At 50.6% G+C, this 12793-nt stretch overlaps 1 protein-coding gene across 1 annotated transcript; it reads right to left on the bottom strand.

Annotated features, from left to right (window-relative positions):
• Positions 1 to 5807: 5807 nt before the first annotated feature.
• On the bottom strand, positions 5808 to 12169 carry NR2E3 (nuclear receptor subfamily 2 group E member 3; the record flags this gene model as incomplete). The annotated part of the gene is made up of 8 exons (XM_081228414.1): positions 5808 to 5940; positions 9014 to 9119; positions 9371 to 9617; positions 10511 to 10686; positions 10805 to 11053; positions 11142 to 11245; positions 11405 to 11531; positions 12088 to 12169. The coding sequence occupies 8 exons, from the start codon at positions 12167 to 12169 to the stop codon at positions 5808 to 5810; spliced, it is 1224 nt and encodes a 407-aa protein (XP_081084540.1).
• Between the last annotated feature and the right edge of the window lie 624 nt (positions 12170 to 12793).

The raw sequence follows: 12793 nt of genomic DNA, 5'->3' as shown, positions 1-12793 counted from the left end.
TCCTCTGTCTTTCTGTGCCCCTAAAATACTGTTAACCACTTTTCTCTGGAACCACTCCCGCATTTGATTTGGTGGTAAAGAGCAAAACAGTGATTGTGGAGGTGGATCTTTTAGGTCTTGTTGGTCTCTTGGTTGAAACTTTTCAAAAGCCCCACCAAGGGGTCTATTACCTTGCTCTCCATCCATACTTAATGCCTATTTATCAGCCCTGTTAGGTCATATAAAAGTTGCACCTTTTGAAAAAGTAATTGTATTTACTAAGGGAAAGGTGTGGACTACAGATTAGTATTATATTATTTTAATGGATTGAAAGTAATTTATAAGTATGCTGAGTGTAAATTTATAAAAGACTATGTATTGTAAAAGGACATATCCTGTGAAATATAATATCATTTTACTGTTTAACAGAATAATTCTATACGAAGAATGATTTGTCTCACCCACAGAACTGATTACATTCCTGATGCAATCAACAGGCACTTTGTGATTTCCTTTTTTTTTTTTCATCTTTTTTTGGCGGGAGGGAGGGGGACATCATTTGTATAAAGTAGAGTTTGTGTCACTCAAAATATGCACTGTATGGCTACACAAGAGCAGCTTGATGAACAGATCACTCCATGGCTCATTAAAGAACAAAGCTTCCAGAAGCAGCAATACGTGTGGTTTGTTTTCTGGCCATCCTGGCTCCCACCCCAACTCACTCCAACCTGAACCCAAGGAAGAGCAATGATTTTTGTTAAAGTGATTTTTTTTTAAGGAAAGGACTGAGCCCCCAAATTTTCAAAGTACAGAGGTGGTAATTATTGGAACTCAGTAGAGTTCAAGTGAAGGTGAGATTCAAGCTGTGAGTTTTCTGTAATGGATGCTAAGCTGTCAAGACTTCATTTAATCAATTTAGAGGTAGGCGGGCAGGAAAGGCAATAAATCTACATTGAGGATCCTCACCAAAAAGGCCATGAAGAAGTAGCAATAGCTGCTAATAGAAGGCCCTAGTGTATCCTTTTTGTTCTGCCCTGCACTGCATGACTTTGGGAAAGTCATTTGCCCTCTGTCTGGAATGTGGTCTCTCCCCCAGGTTTACTTCTCCGGATAACTCTTACTGACTCTCAGGTCTCAGTGTAAAAAGCAGTTCTACTTGGAAATGTCCTCTTCCCCCTTGAACTGGCTTAGATGTCTTGTTTTCTCGACAGCTCCCAGTATTTGTGGCATCAAAAAACTTTGATGTTAGCTTCCCAAGGCAAGAAAAGAGCCTATCTTGCTGACTCTTAGATCCTCAGCACCTAACAAAAGGTGCCCACACTTACCTTTTGGATGAGAGGCCTGAATGAGATCAGGGGTTTTCAAATGCCAAACCAAGTGTAAGGTGGAATTGAAAAAAAATGTGATCAATTTTCCCCTAATGTCAAATTTATTCAATTTTTAAAATTCTGAGACCATCCTTCACATTTCTTTTTACATCAAGTTTACATTTACATTTTGCATTAAATTCACATTACAACAAAATAGTGGACTAAGATTTCCTTAATTGGCTAAATAAAACCTAGTAATGCCACTTTTAAAAGTTGCCCCTGTGATTACTGGATCCACAACAAACCTTTCTGATTATAAAGAGTAGAAATCTGTAAGGAGATGCAGACTAGAGCTTTGCTTTTTAAAAACTTGTTCTGTCTCCTAGATTGGATAGCAGTACAGCATCTTAGAGCCAGGAACATAACCATGAATATGGATAAGACACATGTAACATCTGTTGAATCTTGTGAGGCATCTCGGACTCCGAGGAGTATGTCACTTCTCAGTTCTGTGTGGCCATTCATTCAGCAAGTATTGACTGAGCACCCACACCCACGGGCACTGTCCTAGGTGGCGGAGGTACATTGGTGAACAAAGCTCCTGCCCCCGTGGAGCTTGCATCCTAGTGGGGAAAACCAATGGTGTCCACCAGATGGAGACTAGTCATCCACAATATCTGGGTTCCCCTATCAGATTATATTTATTAATTTGAATGGGTGCTTCTTGGCACCTTTGAGTCTTTCTCTGCCCTTCCTACCTTTAAATACTCCCTTAAGGGCAGAGGAGAAGTGTCTCACAAATCTGAAAACTGCAGTTGAAAAGAAAGGCCCAGATAGTACCACAGGGTCTTCCTCTGTATATTTCATAGCCAGAGACATTTCTGGCGTTGAGGGCTGAAAGGAGTTTTGGTAGTATCCCCTCCCCTAGCAAGAGCCCTAAGTGCAGTGAAACAGAGCTGTAACCCATTTGAATTTCATGGGGCCAATTTACAGCAAAAGGTTGAATAAATCTTGGGATCAACTGAGAGCTGTATTAGGAAAACAGAGGCCACTTAGTATATTTCAGGTGTGAAGGACTTAATATAGGTATTAGGGGCTTAACATAAACTTTGGAAGAACTGGGGAAACAGATGAGAGAAAGCTCCCACAGATGGTCCAGAAAGCCACCAGATCTGAACCAAAAGTTCTGAAGTTCTCCAGAGCTTGCCGGGAAGCTCCTGCAACTCTAAAGAAGGCTGCTGTGAAATCTCCGTGTTCCCACACACATGGCTGCAACTGCCTCCAGAGAATAATGGCTCCTCATTTCCTTTACAAATCTCACGTGAGTGCCTCCCTTCCATTAGCAAACCATAGGGGAAGGGGATCCTGGGAAATGTACCTCCTGGCATCTCTGCAATGAAGACAAGACCTTAAGAGGGGCGGGGCAGGGGGCGGCTATGGATGCCAGGTTGGCAGCAGATAATTCAGCTTATGTACCTGCTCTAATTTTCCAAGACTTCTTCCTGAAGATCCCAATCTCTTTCTCAATGTAGAATTGCTGTGCTCACACCTCCCAGAGACTAGCCTGTGAACTTCAGCAGGCTGCCTTTGCAGCCTTATGTTCCCCAAAGCAAGACTTCAGGATAATGTTCAGGGCCTATTTGGTCAAATTTCAACCATGTTTCTTGCTAGCATGCCTTTGCTCAGGCTTTCTATACGTTTAAAGACTTCAGGCCTTTAAACCTTACGGATAAAACTTTGGATAGGGAATTGGAGAGTATAATGGCATTATAGACATTAAATGACCCAAATAACTGAGGCAAGTCTGATGCTTTTAGAAGATCAAGGGTCGGGGCTTCCCTGGTGGCACAGTGGTTGAGAGTCCGCCTGCCGATGCAGGGGACACAGGTTCGAGCCCAGGTCCGGGAAGATCTCACATGCCGCGGAGCGGCTGGGCCCGTAAGCCATGGCTGCTGAGCCTGCGCGTCCGGAGCCTGTGCTCCGCAACGGGAGAGGCCACAACAGTGAGAGGCCCGCATACCGCAAAAAAAAAAAAAATAGAAGATCAAGGGTCTTGAATAGTTTGAGTGCTTAGGTGGGAAGGGCTTAAGCTGGGCAGTATTTGCCATACTCTTTCTTCTCTGGGCACCAGTCAAGCTATTGTCATTTCCAGAGCAGAGTGTTCTGAACTATCCTTCCTCCATCAAGGCCAGACATCTCTGGATAACTAGGAGAATTCATATACAGGCCAAAGGGCAGGGAACCCCTAGGATTTCACAGATTTCTCACATGACCTTTTTCTTCTCGGCTTTAAGCATTTCTTCTTTGAAGGCAGAAAATGCAACGGGGGCTTCCCTGGTGGTGCAGTGGTTGGGAGTCCACCTGCCGATGCAGGGGACACGGGTTCGTGCCCCAGTCTGGGAAGATCCCACATGCCGTGGAGCGGCTGGGCCCGTGAGCCATGGCCGCTGAGCCTGCGCGTCCGGAGCCTGTGCCCCGCAACGGGAGAGGCCACAACAGTGAGAGGCCCGCGTACCGCAAAAAAAAAAAAAAAAAAAAGAAAATGCAACGGAATTGTTGTGCTGATTGCAGGGGCGGAGGGGCAAGGTGGAGAGACAGTGCCGGGGTTAAGCGGAGTCATACCAAGGTTTGCGTCCTCTCTGAGCCTCAGCTTTTCTCAACTATAAATGGGATGACTGGTCCCCTTGTCAGATTAATCTGAGGGTTAAATAACAATACACATTCAGTGCTCAGTTCACTGCCTGGTGTATCAAGTGCCTGAGATATGTTAATATTTTTTAAATTATTATTTTCTAGGTCTTCTGGATCTGTCTTTGAAAAGGAAGAGGTTTGTCTGAACTTCATCTTTCCATAAGGAATTAAGAAGTGATGCGGGGCGGGGTGGGGCGGGGCGGGTGGGGGGGCTTCCCTGGTGGTGCAGTGGTTAAGGATCCGCCTGCCAATGCAGGGGACACAGGTTCAAGCCCTGGTTCGGGAAGATCCCACATGCTGCGGAGCAACTAAGGCCGTGTGCCACAACTGCTGAGCCTGCGCTCTAGAGCCCGCGAGCCACAACTATGGGGCCTGCATGCCAGCGCGCCTAGAGCCCGTGCTCTGCAACAAGAGAAGCCACTGCAATGAGAAGCCCGCGCACCGCAACGAAGAGTAGCCCCCACTCACCGCAACTACAGAAAGCCGGAGCGCAGCAGTGAAGACCAACACAGCCAAAAATAAAATAAATAAATTTATATTTTTTTAAAGTGATGGAGGGACTTCCCTGGTGGTGCAGTGGTTAAGAATCCGCCTGCCAATGCAGGGGATAGGGGTTCGATCCCTGGTTCAGGAAGATCCCACATGCCGTGGGGCAACTAAGCCCTTGCGCCACAACTACTGAGCCTGCGCTCTAGAGCCCACGAGCCACAACTACTGAGCCTGCGTGCCACAACTACTGAAGCTGAAGCCCGCACACCTAGAGCCCCTGCTCCATAACCAGAGAAGCCACCGCAATGAGATGCCCGCACACCGCAATGAAGAGTAGCCCCCGCTCGCCGCAACTAGAGAAAGCCCTCGCACAGCAATGAAGACCCAACACAGCCAAAATTAAATAAATAAAATAAATAAATTTATTTAAAAAAAAAAAAAGAAGAAGTGATGGAGATTCCCCTTCACAAAAAGTGCCTGTGGCTGCCTTGTGTTGTGTTGCGTGGAGCTCACCTTTGTTTACGGAGAGGTGAGGAAGGATGAGGAAGAGAAAGATGGGGAGAAGCCATGGGGTGGTGGGATGCCATCTAGAGAGAAGCTGGGTTGTTGAATCCTCTGGGAGATTTTTCACTGGGCTTGGCTTCATGGCACCTGGACTACGACTCGGAGTGGCAACCAGATGGAATTCGAGACCCTGTACTCACTCTTTCAGCGTCTTCAAAGGGAGAACCTTGGCCACATTGTCTTCCTGTTTTTGTTTTTTCACTTTTTTTTTGAGGTCTAACAATACAGTAAATTGCACAAATCTTAAGTGCATGGCTCAATTAATTTTTATGAATGGATAAATTTATGAAACCACCACCCGGATCAAAATAAAGAACATTTCTAGCACATCAGAAGGCTCCCTCAGGCCCCTTTCCAATCAACCCCACCCCCTGCCGCGGAGGTAACCACTATTCCAACTTCTACCACCATTGGTTAGTCTTGCCTGTTCTTGAACTTTGTATAAGCAGAACTGGTGCCTGGATGCTTTTGTTCAACGTTTACATCTGTGAAATTTATCCATGTTGCCACATAATATTGATGGTTCATTCCTTTTTATTGCTGTTTTCCATTATATGAATGTACCACAATTTATTAATCCATCCTATTGTCATTGTACAGTTTGGAGCTATTATGAAAAAAGCTGCTACGAACATTCTGGTCCTATCTTTTGGTGGACATTTCTGCTAGGTACACATACCTACGGGTACAGTTGCTGAATCAAAGGGCAGGCAGATGTTTAGCTTCAGTAGATTGTTTTCCAAAGTGGTTGCACCCATTTTATTTCCACCTCCACTAGTTTTTGAACATATCACAAAGGAGCTTCTCCATTGGAGTATTCCCTATGGTCTTGCGGAAAAAGAGGAGCTCAACACGTTCGGAAGTGATAAACCTCAAAGCCGGTAGGAGCAGGAGCAGTTTCCCAAACCTGAACAGGATAGAGGATGCCATCAGTTTGGTTATCAGCTTCTGAGCCTGAGTCCTAGGGATAGTGCCATCCCAGGAGAGGCAGAAGGGGAAGGAGAGGAGAGATGACTGGTGCCCAGGGCGAGTAAGGAAGAGCTTAGAGGAAAGGCCCCATTCACCTACCCCTGACCCACTGTGGCCCTCCTCCAATCTTTAGTTGAGGAGTGTGATGAAAATAGTGAATAAATATTGTTTATTATGTGTTAAGATTATAAAGTCAGAAGTTTTATATATATATATATATATATATATATATATATATATTTTTTTTTTTTTTTTTTTTTTTTGGCAGTATGCGGGCCTCTCACTGTTGTGGCCTCTCCCGTTGCAGAGCACAGGCTCCGGACGCGCAGGCTCAGTGGCCATGGCTCACGGGCCCAGCGGCTCCACGGCATGTGGGATCCTCCCGGACCGGGCACGAACCCGTGTCCCCCACGTCGGCAGGTAGACTCTCAACCACTGCGCCACCAGGGAAGCCCGAGAAATTATTTATATTAATAGTACATGTGAATATATTATTAATTGAATATAATGATTATAATTATATGATGATTAATACCACATATATGTTAATAAGAATATAAATTCCTGGGAATTTCCTGGTGGTCAAGTGGTTAGGACTTGACGCTTTCACTCATGGGGCATGGGTTCAATCCCTGGTTGGGGAACCAAGATCCCACAAGCCGCATGGCGTGGCCAAAAAAAAAATATATATATATATATATACATATATATATATATATATATATATATATATATATATATATATATATATATATATATATAAATTCCCCTCTGTAAGCCACCTAGGATGACAGAATAGCTAGCCATTAGTGAAAATGTTCTGCAATCGAAACTTAATTTTTGTGGCTGAGATACTCATCCAGAAAAGGAGTCATTGTAGTTTTAAATAAGAACCATTTGCCAAGGCAGGGGTCCCCAGTGCAGAGAAGGTGGATGGTGAAGCCACAAGAGACGGGGAGGGGCATTAGACCCTCCTTGGGTGGGAGGACTGACAGCTGGGGTCAGTGCCCAATGTCAAGGAGGCCACATCAAAGTGGGGCAACTCCACACTCAGCTTCTACCACGGAGGTCTAAGGGAAGTCTTCCCACCTCCCAATGACCTACTGAACTTGTTTTGCCAAACCAAGGGCTTTCTTTCTCTTATAAGAGCCAAGCTGGTGGCACTGAGCAGTCGTGCACCCCTCCCTTCTTCTGCTTTTCTGATCTAAGCAGTGTCAGGAAGAAGTAACTATAAAGCCAAGTAGAGAAATTGTTTTTCAAACTGCCGGAAGTGGGTCACAACCAGCCTTTTTAAACAATAAACAATTTAAATAATTTAAACAGAAATATCAGAGTCAATCATTCAAAGTAAGGGCAGGTATTATTTGGGGGAATTTTGTTTCAGGGTCTGTATGTTATTGGGTTATGATGGAAATTGCATTTCTTCCTGGGTGTTGCAGTTTTTAAAAACTGAAATACGCTGGCTTAGAGAACCCCAAATGACTTCCTCAGCACTCAGTTTCTGCCTGTAGTTGATACTGAACCAACTCCAGTAGGAGTGGCAAAGGAAATGTTAATCAGAAGTTTGAAATTTGACACAAAACCAATATGCCCAGACATCTCTGGGAGCTGAGCCCAACAGAAACCTGGTGAAGGAGGGCCGCTGGTGCCTGAATGTCTGTGATGACTGTTCTTAGGGTGCTGTGTTGAGCCTTAGGGACACATTCTACCTATGCTCACCAATAACAGAAATCTTTCTGTGTGATGGGTGTAGTCCTTATACCTTTGACTCTTTCTAAAAGAAAATTACCTCTTCTTTTGATCATTTCTCAGATTACAGGGGATTTCGGGGGTGCCCGTGTTAGCTTACTTCTTCAGAGAGACCTGCTGGGGGCCCAAGAGAATGCAGAAAATATGGTCTAAAATAGCCAATAGGTGCCTGGAGTCCAAGTGATCCAATCTTGCTGAGGCTCCGTTGGATCTGCTGGTGTCAGGGCAAGCCGGGCAGTCCCAGAGCACTGGCTCCTGCCCCACTATCCCTGCAGCCACAGTCTCAGCTGGCAGCCACTGTCCTCCAAACCCAGCCAGGGCAGGGCTATTGTCCATGCACATGGCTTGTGCAAATGCATCCCTGTCAGATGTCCCGCTGCACCTCCAACAGGCCTCATGTTCCCTCAAAACTCTTTTCCTCCTGACTTTCCTTTTTATTTCTTGACTACCTCGTCTCCCAAATAGCGCTTCTTCCCCTCGTTCCTTATATCTACTCAAGTGCCAAGTCTGACCCATCCCAACTCCCAGTGGCTCCCGCAACTCTCATTGCCTTTCCACTCCCAAAGAGCAGAAACTCCACGGCTCCCCTGGATGATGGCAATGTCTGCTTCCCTCCCTGGTTGGATGCTCTGTACTCACTGCCACGGCCCTGCATGAAGCCCAGCCCTGTGTACAACACTCTCCTGCTCAAAAGCCTGCAGTGGCTCCTCTCTGCCTAGCGAATCAGATTTGGCCTTTGGCTGGCCTGAACAGGCTGAATGCCAGAGAGCCATTCTGGCTTAGTCTGCCACCTCCTCAGTGGCAGCGATCTCTTATACTTTCCAAACTGGGCTCCTGACCTAAGAACATATGCATATTCGCCTCTCTCTCTCTCCCCGCCTTGGCGAATGATGATTTCTCTCCTTGTAGATCTTATCCTTCCTCCAAGTCCAGCCCTGCCTCCAGCTCTGCTTGGCACCCCATCTCCCAGTGGGTCTCTGTCTCCTGCAGAGACATGCAGCCCTCAAGACCAGCCCTCAACTGCAATGTGGTCACTGTGCTGGGCACCCCTAGGAGACAGCAAGTTTGCCTTATGCACATTTTGGTCCCTACTTCCGGGCCTGGTGCTGTGCCTGGCACTCAGTAGGTGTCAGCCACAGACTGGTTGTACTGAGACCCTTTTGCCATCTAAACAGTGCAGCCCTGAGATGGTGTCAGAGAGGTGGGCAGGGGGATGGTGAGATGAAGGGAGAGATGGGCAGGTAGGCACGTGCATAGGTCACCTCACAGGCTGGCTGGGGTGGTGGGCCTTGCTGTGCTGGCTCAGCATCACCTGGGACTGGTCCTGCAAGGCCTCCACATGCTCAGGATCCTTCAGGCCCCGCGTTTCTGGAGAGAAGCAGCAGCAGTGAGCTTCTCTCTCAGCCCCTCCGACCCCCTCACAGTCAGCCAGGGCCTCAGGAGGCGTGAGCCCAGCCGTGCAGCCATCCATTCCCTCCTGCCCCCAGGGGAGAAGTCTGCACACATCTGCGTCTATGTGGGGCCATGGAGGGAAAGTGAGAGGCAGAAGGAAGTCACCAGAATTCCCCTTCCTCATCCCCAACCACTCTCCTCTAAGGCTTGGGCAAAGACTCAGCTACCTGGTTTGAAGAGGACCAGGGCCTTCATGCAGGCGAACTCCGTGGGGTCCACCGCCAGTGCCCGGAACCTTGAAATGGTTTCCTGCAGGATTCGAGTCTCTGCACTGGCCAGTGCCAGCCGGCCCTGAGAGCTGCCACCAGCAGAGGCCTCAGGCGGGGCTAGCAGTGGGCAGCTGTCCAGGGGCAGAGACCACTGGATGGCTCCGAGGAGGAAAAGTTCACTCCATGCCTCTTCCAGCAGGATCACCTGTGCCCAGAGAGAGGGAGAGTGTTATGACTGATACACAGCTCCTCTGGCTCAGCCTGGAACCTCTGCCACCTTCTCGGGTGTCCTAGGAAACGAAGGGCTGGTCCCGGGTGCCCAGAACATTCTGACCTCTGCCTGACATCAACCAGGGGTCCAGAGCTCTGGGACTTGGCACCATCTGGCCCAGATGCCTCAGCTGCAAGATATTCTGTGGGCTCCATCCAAAGCTGCAAGTGGAACACATAGGAAATCCTGGAGCTGTGAGAAGCTGGGCAGCCTCAGGGACTCCCCTCTAGCATCCTAAGTTAGGCATCCTAAGCCGACTCAGCCTGGCTTCTGATCTGCTTCATCCAAACCACTGGCTAAGGACTCAGACTCTCAGTGTGCCTCTTCTCCTGGATTTGTCATGACAGGTCCTCTTGCTCATGAGAAGCCCAGAGGGGTGTCCTAGCAGAGACGAGGCAGGGCTGAAATGCAAGCCCTGAAGTCAGGGGCATTTGTGTTCCAAGGGAGCTCAGGTTTGCCCACTGATGCTGTTTAGGGTGTGCAGACCATCCTGTGACAAACAGAGCATCTGTAGGGCCTGAGGTCTTGTCTAGGAGGAAAGAAGGCCCAGAGGGGCACAGACATTGTCTTCAAATCCCTGGTCCCCGTGTGTCCCTGGCCATCACTTTCCCCTGGGTGATGACCCTGACCATCATCGCTGTCCAGGGATGTAGCACCCCCAGCAGTCATATCCCTGAGACTGGTGTCCCTGACCATCACTGACTCTGAGGCATGGGTGTCCCCAGCCGTCACCATCCCCGAGCCGCGTGCACCACCAATCATCACCTGCACGAGGAGATATGCGCCCCCAGCCCGGTGGACTCTTGTGAGCCCCCTGACGGGTATACCTGATCCCGGAAGGGCAGGTTGGAGAACACGGGCAGGTTCTTGGCCCACTTGACAGCCATGAAGAGGAGGCGAGCCGACGTCTCATGGATGCTGTCCAGGCCACAGGGGGAGGAGGAGGAGTATGGGGACGAGGGGAACTCGGGATCATTGCTGGTGACATCAATATTCTCATCGGCTGTTGGAGGAGGAGGCTGTGCATCAGCCCCTGCTCCGAGGTAGGCGGCAGGGGCTTCTCAGGGGCCCAGGTGTGGGATGAAGGCAGGACCCGGGAGCTCAGCCATCCTCCCACTTACCATCCTCTGGCTCCAGCTTAGTGCAGGTTTCGGCCGTTATCAGACTGGCCATGAAATGGTGGTGGCCTGGAGGTGTGAGGGCCCGGGGCCCCAGGGCTCTGGCTGCAGACACCGGTGTAGGGCCCCGCGGGCTGGGCCCTGCTGGGGTCGGGGGAGCCGCCAAGGGCTCCAGCCAGGGCTCCGTGTCTGACTCCACGTGGTCCATTCGGACCTGGGCGGTGCTTCGTGGCTGGCGCTCATTCTGCACGGCTGGGGAGACAGGGAGGGTCAGGACGCCCCACGGGTCACACACCCCCTTCTCTTCTGCCACACCTCTCCGGGTGGTCTCCCGACTCACCGTCCTGGTTCATGCCCGCCTGCAAGCACTTCTTCAGCCGGCAGGCCTGGCACTGGTTGCGGTGGGCCTTGTCCACCGGGCACATCCCTGCCCCCACCTGGCACCTGTGGGCGGAGGGGAACCCCCAGGGAGTCAGGGTCCCGCCCAGGCCCTGGGCCGTGGGTTTCGGACGTGTTTGCCACAGCTCCTTCTTCCCTGAACACCCTCCATCCCTCCCAGGCACCTTCAGGGGCTGGAGGGCGGCGGGGCGCTGCCTGCCTCACCTGTAGATGAGCCGCCGCCTCACGCTCCTCTTGAAGAAGCCGCTGCAGCCGTTGCAGGCGTAGATGCCGTAGTGCTTCCCGCTGCTGCTGTCCCCACACACGCGGCACTGGAGCGAGGGCCCTGCACCTGAGGGGCAGCCGGGCTGGGTAGGGACTGGCCCAGGGTTGGTCAATCCCCCCTCCCACCTCCTCAGGGGCCCCTACGCCCTCCTTGCTTCCTCATCCTCAGATTCCTGCCCACCCGCCTTTAGACACGCCTGTGTCTCTCCCATCTGGAAGAGTGTCTGACTTATCACACCCCCTCAGCCCTCCTCCTCCCTCTTCTCTCTCCATGGCCAGTTCTTAACAAGAGGACACTCTCTGCCCCACCTCCCGTTCCCTCTCTCTGCAGGTGGCTTCAGGCTCCCTCAGGCAAAAAAGCAATCTTGGCACCACTGCTACGGACCTCTGCTCCCACCCCCTGAGGGCCCTTCTCTCTCCTTTCCTCCCCCATCCACTCGGCTGTCCTGTCTGATCCCCCTGTTTCTAGGATTCTGGGTTTGCCAGCAGGTTCCCTCACACTTGCCCACAGTCCTTGGGGCTCGGTCTGAGTCACTCCAGCTCCTTTCACGGTCCCTGCAAACCTCTGACCCACACTCCACTCTCCAAGGGTCCAGACCCTACTATGTCCAGGAAAGCCATACCTGTCAGCTCCTCCCCCAGGCCCCACCTGCCTGGAGACTCCTTCCTGGAGGCAGGCACAGCTGCCGGAGCCGCTGCAGCCATGTTGGAGTTCATGGGCACTGTCGGCCTGGTCCTGGCTGGTCCCAGGGCAGCCTCCACCTTCCTGCCTAAGAGAGGCCTCAGGATCGCTGAGCCGGGCCCAGCCTCTGCCTCCCTCTCTGATCCTCTGTCTCTCTGTCTGTGCCCCCGTCTCTTGTTTATCTCTACTTCTCCCTCTGTCCCTGTCTCCTTGTCTCTCCTCTCTGTGCTCCTGCCTCCTGGCCCCTCTGTCTAAACTCAGGAGCTGCCCCAACTTCCCCTCAGAGCAGCGGCTCTGGCTTGGGGAGATTTCTCCCAGGGCAGTGCTGGATGCAGCTTATGATCCTCTTAATCTTTACTGTCTCCACAGGGGATCAACCAGCCACACCTGCAGCATTACCAAGGTGCCCCCCGGAGCCGGTTGGGCCTGCTGTGCCCACACTGGCTCCCAGGATGCTCAGTGTCTCCGAGTCCCTGTGCTCTCAAGCTGATCAAATCGTGAAGGGAGGTGTGGACTCCACTGGCCCCAGGACCGTAGGGGTCTGGGTACAAGTGTGTGGCCGAGGTGTGTGTGTGTCTGGGCGTGGCTCCACACACAGGGTGCTCACTGTGGGTACTGCTCTCTGTCCCAGCGCTTCTCACCTAATC

The sequence above is a fragment of the Mesoplodon bidens genome (genome assembly GCF_964165515.1).
Source record: "Mesoplodon bidens genome assembly, chromosome: 3".
In the NCBI taxonomy this organism is placed as follows: Eukaryota; Metazoa; Chordata; class Mammalia; order Artiodactyla; family Ziphiidae; genus Mesoplodon; species Mesoplodon bidens.
Note: the sequence above shows the minus strand (reverse complement) of the source record. Positions and strands in the feature narration are given on the sequence as shown.